The sequence below is a fragment of the Myotis brandtii genome, unplaced genomic scaffold, assembly GCF_000412655.1.
Source record: "Myotis brandtii unplaced genomic scaffold, ASM41265v1 scaffold990, whole genome shotgun sequence".
Taxonomy (NCBI): Eukaryota; Metazoa; Chordata; class Mammalia; order Chiroptera; family Vespertilionidae; genus Myotis; species Myotis brandtii.
Window position 1 is genome coordinate 26,735 of NW_005372122.1, and position 12,421 is coordinate 39,155.

General features: G+C 48.9%; 1 protein-coding gene across 1 annotated transcript in view; it reads right to left on the minus strand.

Annotated features, from left to right (window-relative positions):
- The window catches only part of LOC102240832 (dihydropyrimidinase-related protein 2), a gene marked incomplete at its 3' end in the record, with an annotated part of 74,998 nt that overhangs the window by 26,661 nt on the left and 35,916 nt on the right, over nt 1-12,421 (minus strand). Inside the window, exons 3-4 of the mRNA XM_014533615.1 lie at nt 8,420-8,508; nt 6,576-6,760 (exon numbers count right to left, since the gene is read on the minus strand). Of these exons, the coding sequence (XP_014389101.1) occupies nt 6,576-6,760; nt 8,420-8,508 (274 nt within the window). The remainder of the gene's footprint in view (nt 1-6,575; nt 6,761-8,419; nt 8,509-12,421) is intronic.

Below are 12,421 nucleotides of genomic sequence, written 5' to 3' on the forward strand. Positions count from 1 at the left end.
GCCTCTAAAAATGATAGTCCAGAAGTCTCTGCCCAGGTCCCTCAGCCGGGCACAGATCCAGGGCATCCTCGGACATGTGTGTGCCAGGCAGGCTCTTATCTAGCACACAGCACCCTGAGCCCATGGGGTGCTGACCACGGAAAGCCTGTCCCTCACACCCAAAGACTTCGTGGAGCCCTACCGTTCCACTTCCCCACAACCTCTCCTGGCTCTCACTGTCATTCCGGGCACCAGGGCTGAGAGGAAGCCCCTACCGTCTGCACATCCCGCAGATGGAGTCGGGGCAGAGTCTCTGGGAGCGTCCGAGTACAGGGTGCAGCACTCAGAACTGGAGGGGAGGATGCAGACACTGTCTTGAGAGGGGAAGACCCACTCCCTCGTGGAGTGGGATGATTTCCAAAGCTCCCAGCTCTCAGGCCTGGAGCCAGGCAAGGAATCCAGGGGACACCAGGATAACTGCCACGATGTCCAGGACATAGGGCCTAGGGACGCGAGCAGGAATGTCCCTGCTCTGGGAGGACCAGCTTGGAGGCTGGTGATGGAGCCCCAGCGGCCTCCATCATGAGGAAAGCGTTTGGGAAAGTGTGTGCGCTGGGCCTCCAGGAACGCCGTGCTACCTCCCAGGACGCACGTCTTTTCCACTCTCCTCCACTGGCGCTAGGTGATCAGCCAATATCCCAGGAGTGGACGGACTCTTCCAGTCCAGCCACTGGTGGGTGAGATTTGCACCGAAACACCTGAGAGGCCCAGCCCCATGGTGTCTGCTTGCAGAAGGCACTGGTGTCCTCGGGCGAAATGTGTGACCTCGCCCACGTGGGGCCTGGGGAGGTCTCAGGAGGGGCAGGCAGACAGCTGCTCCAACAGCCACCGGATAACGTGGCTTTCTAATCGCCAGGCCACGGGCACATTTTGTGGTGACAACTCTGGTCCTGGACTTGGAAACTTTAGTCTGATGTGGTCGGGCTATTTTGTAAACATTTTCTAACCCGAGTCAAATGAATGATGCAAAGGGAATCATCAAAGTATCAATTACAGATACATTCATATTATAGTGTGTGTGTGTGTGTGTTCACACATGTGTACTAGTCAGAAGTAGGGAGCAAACCCAAATGCCACATGGATGCAAAAATGACAAGCAGTGGATGTGCCACAGTGACACTGAGCCACGTCTCCCCAGGAGAGCCAGCCAGCGGGGCCTGGGAAGCCACCTCGCCCGTGCTCTGGCTGCCTGCCTCCGGGTGAGGCTCTCCAGGAGCTGGGGCAAGCCCAAGGGGTTTGGGGAATGACCACGGAGTCCGCCATGGTGCTCAGAGCCACTCCTCAAATAGCTGGGACCTGTGCCCTCAGATGCAAGCTCTCCCACAAACAACCAGCATGAGAGCTGCTATCCCACTGCCTTCGCAGAAGATCCAGAAACGAGGATACTGGTGAAGAGGCTGCAAACATCAGACTATAAACCCTCCTCCCATCCCAGGATTCTCAGGCTTCAGGCATCACTCAGATGAAGCAGAAAACCAAGTCCTGTTAGTGTATCCATCCATCCATCCATCCATCCATCCACCCACCCATCCATCCACCAGCAGGCAGTAACAGAGTGCCTCAGGAGTGGCAGGGCTGGGTGGGTGGGGAATATTCAAACGAAAGAGACAGAAGAGCCTTGATCAAACTGTAACACAGGATGATGGCTTAGGGGCCGTGGATAAAAGCCCAATGATTGCCTAGCTGCCAAGAAGCAGCAGCAGATTTCCAGGAAGGGGGCTGAGCAGAGGCTTTGGGATGGAGTGGCACCTGGGCTGGGCCTAGAAGGGTAACAAAGATTCCCGTGGGCAGAGGGAAGGGGGAAGGGCATTCTGACTGAGGTGGCAAAGTGAGCCAGGCTGAGCAGCAGGACGGGGCCACGTCACAGAGGGCCCTGCGCTTGGGCTGCATTCTGGGAGCAGGAGGAGCCACGGAGGGTCTTGGAGGAGGGAGTCAGGATCAGCATGTGCAGGACGAGCCCAAGCTGCAGAGCCGGGGTGGGCAGGGAGACTCCTCAGAAGGCGAGGAGGTGACAGAGGTCGGAGTCAGGGGCAGTAAAGGGATGGGTGCCAGAGATAAGAGACAAAACTGACTCGATTCAGCACAGGGTGACTGTGGGCCTAAACCAGCATGACAGCGGGGACAGCCCTCTCTGAGGCTGGGCGGCAGGAGTGTGGGAGAAATGGTGCGTCTGCTTGGGGATGGCTGCATGGAGGTGCCTGGGGCACACCCAGGAGCCACACCCCGTAGGTAAATGACAGTCCGGAGTTCAGGAAGAGGCCTTCCCAGCTGGCAGCCTTCTCTGTCCTCGCCTTCTCTGTGCTCCGGTCCCATCCTCATCTCTGCTGGTGGCACCCGGGGGGAGGGGAGGAAGTCCCCTTGGGCATGCTGTGCCCAGGTGAGCAGACATGACAGCCAGGCTCTCCTCTCTGGGCTGGGGCTCCCGCTCCTTGGAGATCTAGAATCCACAGAGCCGGCATGGACCCCCACCTCCCGAGATCCACACTTTCAAACACAATCACCGGATCCCAATGCAGGTTCACAGGTTCCACCCGCAGACTCTCTGCTTTGACAGGTCGGGTGGGGCTCAGGAAGTGAATGTTTTAAGATGCAACCAAGACTGTGACACCGGGAACAGCCTGCTGACCTGCTCGGAAAGCCCTGCTCCCAGCAGATGCTCGGTCAGACCCTCCTGCAGCTGCAGCCCCTGGCTCTGCTGAGAAAGTAGAGGGCAAGTGGGGGTGTCGACAGGGAGGGGAGGTTGCTGGCACCTAAAATGAGATGGGTAATACCAACATCACATCTGAGTGCTCACTACTACGGCCGGGTGCTGCTGTGAGGCCTCCAAGTCAGTATTTGAAACAACTTTCCCCATTTTGCAGTTGAGGAAATTGAAGCTTAAAGTCAAGTCATCCAGCAGGTGGTGGTGTGTACTCCATACCTGTCACCTAAGGCACAGGGTGTGTTGGCAAGCTACGCCCTTCCCTCTGGCCTCAGTCTCCCCCTCTTTAAAATGCAGAGAACTTTCCCCACCTGCTTCCAGGAGACTCTGGGGTCTTAATGATGATGATCGTAAGACCGCTGGAAAGCCAGCAGCGTTTTCCCCAAGCAGCACCCGTGCCACCTCTGGGACCCTTCAGCCAGTCTGGATGCTGCCTGCAGGGCACGTCTGGACCTCTGCCATCACTGGATGGAAAGGGCAAAGGGCGTTCCTTCTGCCCTGTGCTGAGTGCCGCAGACAAAGGTCTCACTATGCAAGTCTCAATAGAAGGCTTTGTTTGGCGGCAATAATATTATTTTCTGCTGCTGACGCGTCACCTCCATTTTTAAACTGGGAATATTCGGCTGCATTCTCCTCTGGGGGGCGTGCCATGTCAGAGAGAAATGACACCCCCAGACCCTCTGACCTGGGAAACACATGGAAGGGGGCAGGTGACATGGCTTGGAGAAAGCCAGAAAGATGGGAAGAAGAGGTGCAGGCTTCATTGTACCAAACTGCTTACTTCAATGGCTTATCTCTGCAAGTTTGCACTTGAATCTCTAAGCATTTCTTTCTGGCCTCGGTAGTGAGGAAGAGGTGCAGGCTTCGTTGTACCAAACTGCTTACTTCAATGGCTTGTCTCTGCAAGTTTGCATTGAATCTCTAAGCATTTCTTTCTGGCCTCGGTAGTGATTAAAGAAGCTCTGAGCTCACCAAAGGAGCAGATCGTGGATGCCGATGAAGCCACCTTAAGCTAGTTCTGTGCAAGGCTCCTTCTCTGGAAAGCATGCCCGGGCCACGCAGTCGCTTGAAGCAATGCAGAAAGTATGACCAGCCAGCAGGAAAAAATCCCGGTTTCCTCATCGGTATGATTACCGCTTATCTCCTGAGGGAAGGATGGGCAGGCTAGTGGAAATTCTATGGAGATCAGTAACCACGGTGGTTATCTGTAAGCGTAGCTAACATTTTTCTCTGGATGTAAAAGCAGTGGAGTTTGGGGTGGGACAACTGACCACATCCTTGCCACTTCTGATGACTTTTATTCTTTGGCGTTTGCTCACTAAATCCCCCTACTCTTTAATGCCTCCCACACCTGCATTAAAATGTGATCACATTCTGCCCAACTGAGCAGGGCAGGCAGTCTGACTGCTCATTGCTCCTTCATTCCAATCTGCCATTAGACCATCTGCTGACTATTCCGGGTCCCTGGGCCAGGTGCTAGGCTCATGAGGATGTCCCTTGTCCCTGCACAGAAGCAACCACCTGAAATGAAGGAAGAGAAGCCCACAGCCACTGAGAAAGAAGGCCCAAGAGAGAAGGCAGGGCGTTGGCAAGAAGGGATATGCCTACCTGGTGAAGGTGGCAGGAAAGGGAAGGCACAAAAAGGACAAGAAGCAGGAGAGGGGCCAAGAATGGGCCCAGAGTGAGGAGTGCAGAAGCACATTCAGGAATGACTGATGGGGTCTTTCAAGGATGTCTGAGAAAAAAACAGAATTTTCTGTATCTATTGAACAAAATGCAGGTTATTAGAGGAAAACTGTCTCTGAGCTCCAAGGCAGGAGCCGGAAAGTACCCCAGGGCCATCTAGTGCACACCCTTCACTGTGCCAATGAGCAGCTAAAGCCCAGAGAACTGAGGCGACATGCCAAGGTCACACAGCAAGTTAGTGTTAGAGAGACCAAAACTGGGGACACTTCCGCCACGGAGGGCTCTGGCCCAGCAATTCCTCCAGGGGCCGGCGTCACTGGCCACTCCCTCAGGAAGGACTTATTAACACTTGGTGACCAATGCTGGGACCTACAGGGACCCCATATGAATCCACACCAGAGGCAGGCTATAACCTTGACCTGACCTTGCAGGCTGACAGCAAGCTTTTCCAAGCTCCAAGTGTGGCTCCCCAGCAGGCCTTGGAGGAGGGACAGAAATGCCCAGTAGTGCCAAGTGCATCCTGACAGATACAGCTGACAAAACAGCAGGCTTTCTCACGAGGCCAGAGTCCCAAGGCGTGCGGGGAGGGCCCCCTTGAGAATGTGCCCGCTAGGTTAGGTGATGTGTGCAAGCAAGAAAGAAATATGAGCCCTAGCTGGTTTGGTTCAGTGGATAGAGCGTCAGCCTGTGGATTGAAGGGCCTGGGTTCGATTCCGGCCAAGGGCATATGCCCGGGTTGTGGGCTTGATCCACATTAGGGGGCGTGCAGGAGGCAGCCGATCAGTGATTCTCTCTCATCATTGATGTTTCTATCTCTCTCCCTCTCCCTTCCTCTCTGAAATAAATAAAAAATATTTTAAAAGAAAGAAAGACGAAGGCCTAAGCTTGGAGGCTCTTTCTGGGCAGTGATGAGAAAGCTGAAACAGGAGAGTGGTCTCTGACCCTTCAGACACACGGAAGACCAGGACAGAGAGAATGCGAGGAGGTGAGTATGTGATTTAAAATGTAGGGGAGCTCAGACTAGGAGGGCAAGGCAGGGTGACGTAGATGGTAGGATAGAAAAGAGGAAGCTTCAAGACAGACCCTGAAGCCACAGGTAAAGAGACCATCATTCTGAAAAATAACCAGTTAAGACAGGTTTTCCTAAAGTATACATAGCTAAGTCTTCTGTTAGCTTCTCGGACAGATTGTATGTTGACTTTCACTCTTGGATAAAATCTTTCCTTTTTTTTTTAATATGTGTCTGCTGGCCACTGTGCAGTTTGCCTATCTCCTCAAAAACAAAATATTTGTCAAAGGGGCAATCAGTAGGCATGCTGAAAACTGACCATTCGTAAGTAAACTCCTAACGTGAGTGCTATGACCCCAGAAACAGACTTTAGATTTGGCGGAATGAAAAGCATAAACCCTTCAGAGCAAAACATGAAGGGTACCCGGCTACTGGTGGGCACAGTTTTCTTCCCAGATCAGACGAGACTGGGTGTGTTCAGGGTGGTATGGCTGTAGACTATAGTTTTCTTATCTAAATGACAAGTAATATTATGTGTGGGTCTCAACAATAAAGAATTTTTTTAAAATATATTATCTGTGGGTCCTTCTCCAAGAAGGACTGCTCAATTCTATTCATGTCAAATCCGGGCCGGGAAGAACTGCCCCCGTCTGATTTTCTCATCAGTGGACAAGAGATTCCTGGTTCAACATGTGCTGCACCCCTCCTCATTTCGAGAAGATGCACCCTCAAGAATTCTTTAAAAATCAGAATCAAATACTTATGAGCAAAAGCTCAAAATTGGTAGCTTTGAGGATTACTCTGAATGCTGTGTTTTCACAGTAACCACAATCAAATCACATTTGCAATTTAACTTTTGTCTGAAAGTTCTCAGGCAGAGAAAGCAAGAAGCCACTCCTTTTATCCTACCACAATTCTCTAGATCCGTATTCTCAAGTTCCACTGGAGAAGTTAGAGTTGGACAGAAAACGCGAGTAAGAAAACAACTGCCTGGCCACCCGCACCCCCACTCCCTTCTGTGGCAGATCAAGCCACTGCTCAGTTCAGCAACTTCTAAAAGAAAAAAGGCAAACAACACAGACTCATTTTCCCGTGGTAAAGGTTCCCGAGTGTGAAGATTATTATTGTAAGCTGTCTTACTGATCATGGTGGTCCCACCAGCCAGAGCTGCCTTGGTGCCTTGAAAGAAGTCATCAGCAGAAGTCATTCCCTGGTCAGGCATCTGGAAGCGGGTATGGACGTCGATCCCTCCGGGAATCACCATCCTGGAATGGGCCTCGATGGTCTTGACCCCTCCTGGCACAATCAGGTTTTCTCCTATTTGCCTACATTAATAGGGTGGTGACAATGGTGGTAAATGAAATGTCCCTGAATCCAATGAAATCTGACAGACATTTTCACCAAGCCCTACCCTATCCTTCCTGTGTTCACTAGACTTTTCCAGTTACTGTAATTATTCATAATATATGTGCACTCCCCACTCCCTACCACCAACTAAGAAGCAATGCAGCGCTTACTAGAAAACAAAAGTTAAATAAGGCACCAGAGGCCTAATCAAAGAGTCTTAGTTACCAGAAAACCCCTAAAATCAAATGATAACAAGTTCCCAAGGAATTTACATAAAATGACACTGCACTTTCTCAATAAACACACAGTTGAGCTAATTATCTTATAGCAATCTCCTCCAGATCTGTTGGCACTTTACAAACATGTATTTTCACCAAATCCTTTGCAATATAGAGAAAATAGGGGAGAAGCAAAAAATAAATAAATAAATAAGTGAACACTATGATTAAAACAATTTGAAAATGTGGAAGCATGTCATTAGCAACTCAGATAAGGCAGAAAAATTAATATTCATTATGTTGAAGGATATGAATTCATTTCTAATGTTTAAAAAAATATCTCTGCTTCATCTTTCTAACAGTTTTTTTTTAAAGGAAAAAAGTAATCAAGGAGAAGTTGCTAAAGTTCAAAATCAAATTAGTGATGACTAAAAATAGCCCCCAGGCTTGCTCACTTCTAGGCCAGTGTCTTTCTGCTAGATTCTAACTGGGGGAATGGGACAGGCAAGTCATGGTATGTGAGAGCCTGGAGTAGAGACTGTCATAAGCAAACACACATGGAGAAAACATTAAATGTGGAAATGGTAGGACCTATTTTAGGTCATAAATCAGGGTTTGAGTTTCTAGGCAACAGATACATCCACTCCAGTTTTCCACTCCTCAGCAATGGTTTGCCGTAGCACTTGATGAATGCTGCTTATTCAAAAGATGTCATTTGCAGCAATGTTTGTCTTTAAACAGATGTGCTATTTCTCTGGAGCCTTATGAGCTGTCCCAGTCGGAAGGGCACAAGGATACTGGTATGTACTCAGCTCACTTAACCCTCTAGAATCCAAAAATACCCTGATGCAATAACTGCTCTGTTGTTAGAAACACAATACACAAGCAACACAAGGGCAGTCTTACTGGTGTTTGTTGGCACTTAAAGAATGAAACCTAAAATTCCCTTGGGATGAGGCAGCAATTTGTCTATGTTACTTAATTTGTTTTCCTTTGGCCCAACCACTGGATTCTTGATTCAGAAAGCAGATGTGCTATCTTGATAGAAAAGGGTATACTCACATTTGTGTCCTTCCATTGGGCAAGACATGCAAACAACTACATTCTAGGAAAACCTTTAATATATGCAATAGATCCTAAACCAAGTATTTGAGCTGGCAACAAGAAGAAATTGTGTCACCTGGGTTAAAAATAGCAAGTTACATAATGCGTTAGGAAATGGGTATGCATTTAATTGTAGCTTTGAATTCCCTAAATCTGAGTTTTCAAATTCACTAATTACTACCAATCAAAATGGGCTTAAATAGATACTAAGTCACTCTTTGAAGTCACTAAAGCTTGATATTATGTGTGTGAATTGTAGGTGATGCTTGGGAATACTGGAAGGTACACGAATTCTTCTATATGAGTTACACTTACTTGATCAACCCATCTTCCATGTATATGTCTGCATAGAATGACTGGTCATCATTAACGATTTTACCTCCTTTGATCAGAAGACGATCACTCTGAAACAAAGACATACTAAGGTCACCATGTGTACCTGGCCCATGAGGAACATTGGTTCTAAAATAAGTGAGCTAAGGACACATTTCACTATTCAAAGTGATGCTCAGCCCAGCCGGCATGGCTCATGTGGAGCATCAACCTGTGAATTAGGAGGTCACAGTGTGATTCCCAGTCAGGGCACATGCCCGGGATGTGGGCTGGGTTTCCAGTGGGGGCATGCAGGAGGCAACCGATCAATGATTTTCTCATCATTGATGTTTCAATATCTCTCTCCCTCTCTCTTCCTCTCTGAAATCAATAAAAATATATTTAATGCTCAAAATGAGCCAATTTTGAAAAGGTTCAGTGACAATGGTGAACCTGTATGTAGGAACCTATTTGACACATGATGAGTAGAAATATGCTGGTAAAGCTCAAAGCTTATCATAGATTTAAAAACAAACAAAAAACCTTCTTTCCAGAAGACAATACTTTTTAATGGCTTTAAGCTAAACTTCATTAAAAAAAAACAAAAAAAAAAAAACACCCACATGTAGGGAAGTCAATTCTTGGCAAGCTTTGTGTGGGGAAAAATTAACCAAAAGTCTGTTGTCATGGCAAACTCGACACAAACACACTAGGTTCCACCATAACAAGGTTTCAATTCAGCCTGTTCATTATATTTGCATTTCATTTTGAGGTAAATCACAGCAATTGTAGCAAAGAGAGAAAAAAACCTCTTCAATTATACAGCATTTTAACTATTAAACTGTTAAGGAAAAGGTAAAGTTTTATGATAAAGTAGATAAGAGGGAAAGTTCTAAATCTAACACCACTATAAACTGTCAATTCACTTATAATATAATTAGTGTAAAAAATACATATGACAAGCAGCACATGAGGGCCAAGAATATAATGAAAACGTTACTTTATGACTCATCTCTATTCCAAAGGCTTTGATGGAATGGAACGTTAAAATCAGTGGATATACACCTGTGCTATTCCACACTGGGTTGAAATGTTACAAGTTAAAGCATAGATTGCCCTCTTAACATGCAAAATATTTCAAAGGAATGGCATTCATCTTGACAATCGTTAACTCTAAGTTGCTACAAAACAACATTCTCAGCAAGTGCTATTTATGTTTAGCACCTGCCAAAGAAAATATTATAGCAAATGTGTAGTGAAGAACACATAAACTATAAGACCCAGAAAGATCCTTTTACACAAAAATGTACACATGGGTTTACAAAGTATTTATTGTTTCTCTAACATACTGAAAAACAGATCATTAAATTTTGTACACTTCAGTCTGTTGTAGACTTTGGAAAGTCATATGAGACTAAATAATCAACAACAATTCCTACACTTGTATAAGTTAAATGTAAGAACCTTCACAAAATCCAGTGAGGTGGATGGAGTAGATTCTTAACCCATGACACAGAAAGAAACTGAGGCACAGAGAGGTTAAGTCACTTGCCCAAGGTCACCTGATCCAGTACACTTTCCTCTGGCTACTCAGAACTCCCCCGCAGGATCCCACTTTGACAGGATAAATATTGCCTGGGAGCAAAGAGAAGCCCTGCCCTTCACCACCTGCTCCCTCATTCGCTGTGGTACCTGTCCCAGCCATCACTGTGAATCCCAGAGCCAACACAGAGAGAGAGAGAGAGAGAGAGAGAGAGAGAGAGAGAGAGAGAGAAGCCCTGTTCACTCTGTGCCTTCCAGAAGGCTTCTTACATAAGAGGCAGCTGTGATGATGGAAGGAGGGAGACCATGCTATGTAGGTCCTCCATAGTGCACCCAGATTTTAAGGGTAGAGGGGGCGCTCTTTTAAAAGTCAGTCTTGTTTGCTTTTTAATTTTTTTCCTCCCCACACTGTCAAAACGAAACTGCCTTTTTCATTCAGGAAGACAGCGATTTATTTGAGATTTGCAGCAAATGTGCTCTCCACCCCCACTCTCCAGACTTCTTCCTCCTAACGGAGAATATCGAACATCGGGTCCCCCTCGCCCGGCCCTTTGGAATCCTGGGTCTCTGGCCTTTTAGAAAAAGCTACTACCCACCCTCGCCCTTGAGCAGCCTTGCTCATCCTATAAAATCCTCTCCAGCACACACCCCGCCCCGTGCTTTGGTCTCCACATCTCTCTCCTGCGGATGGGTGTGTCCTTGTGCATCCACAGGAGGCCGGGGTGCCCGTGGCTAAGGAGGGGACCAGAGGCAAGCGCGCCCTCAGATCCAGCCCTGAACACATCTACACTTTTCAAGGAGTCTCTCGGTCTCTGCCTCGGCCCTGGGTTCTACCCAGCAATCGGTTGGCCAATTGCAATTGCACATCATTATATAACAATGAATACCCCTCGCGTTCCAGCCGCCCTCCCCAGCGTTTCATTGGGGATGTGGATAGAGAACTAAGACTAGCGAATTTTTTCCAGGAAAAGCTGGGGAGAGGATGGGCGCGGTGGGAGTAAGAACCTGTGTTCATCGCTGAAGCATCGCCAGTTCATCGCGTAGATGTTTTTCTCGTGATTTACAAACTAAGCACCCCAAGCCCCACAAGTGCGCCAACACCTCCGGCCAACGGGACCATTGTCTGCCGAGGCCCGGCCGGGCCATCTGCTCCGCGCGTCGCGCAGCGCCATTACCTCCCGAGCCGGGCTCGGCGCTGTCCCCGGCGCCCACCCTCCCAGCCCGCTTTGTATGCGCCAGCACGGACGCCTCCTGGCCGCAGAAGGGACAGAGGTAGAAGAAAGCCAGCCCCGAACCAGAGGGCGAGAAAGCCAAGAGGGCCACCAACACCGGCCCCTGGTCAACAAAAAGCCCACTCCTGGCCCCCACCCTTCTCTGTTCATCACCGCGTCCCTTTTTTCCTTCCCGTTTCCACATCAGCCTGGTGCACCCTGCCCTTGCAGCATCTCTCTGCTGTCAGTCCGCCGCCAGGCTGAAACCTGCCCCTTTTTCTCGGGAGCCGGAGGAAGGCTCCAGAAAGCCCTTTATGGCGGGGGCGGGAGGCACAGGGAGGTCCATCCACTTCCCATTCCCCCGTCCAGCTCCTAGAGCCCAGCTCGCAGCACGCAGCCGGAGAACAATATCCGCGCTCCAACCACGCATATTCAATCTGGCATCCATTTGCTTACACCCCCAGGCCGGCACTGCAGCATCTCGCTCTGACAATAAAAGGATACAGCGGCTCTGGCGCGCTACCCAGGACGACCTCAATGCACTCACGCTATTTTAATGTCTTACAAATCATGTGGCTCATAATTCTATGATTGCGTCTCCTGCCACCACGATCGCCTTCTTTAGTAACGGGGGCGGGGGGGGGGGGCAGTTAGGTCCCTCTTCCTCCCCCTCCTTAAAAAAAATTCCTTAGATGTTCTGTGCCACAAAGGTTACTGGCCGACCACAATTTCCCAAGTGCCAAACTCACCGTGATGCGTGGAATATTTTTCTTCCCCTGATAAGACATCTCTCTCCTGGGAAAAAAATAATTTCAAGAGGGCAGCTTTAAAACAAAAAAAAATGCCAAAAAAGAGAGTTGGTATTTTATTTTTTTCAGGATTGAAAAAGGTGCAACAGCTTAGCTAGTCTTGCTGATAACAAATTCCAGGAACGTAAGAGATCAACGCAATCCTCTGTCTCTCTTTCTTCCTCTCCTCCAACACAGCCCCAGCGAGGGCGGAAAAAAAAAGAAAGAGAGGGAGAGAACAGGAGGGAAGGGGGTGGAAATAAACTACAGCAATAAAAGCCTCGGTTCGAGTCGGCCACCCGGCGCATGCGCCGCCAGCCACTCCCTTTCCTCTCAGGCAAAAGCCATCCGCTTCGGGAGAGACGAGCCCTGATTGGCCACAATCGCGGGACATGCAAATGCCCGGGCGGGAGGGGAGCGGCGCGAGAGCGCGAAATGCTGCAGAGAGCGGCGGAGGGCGGCGG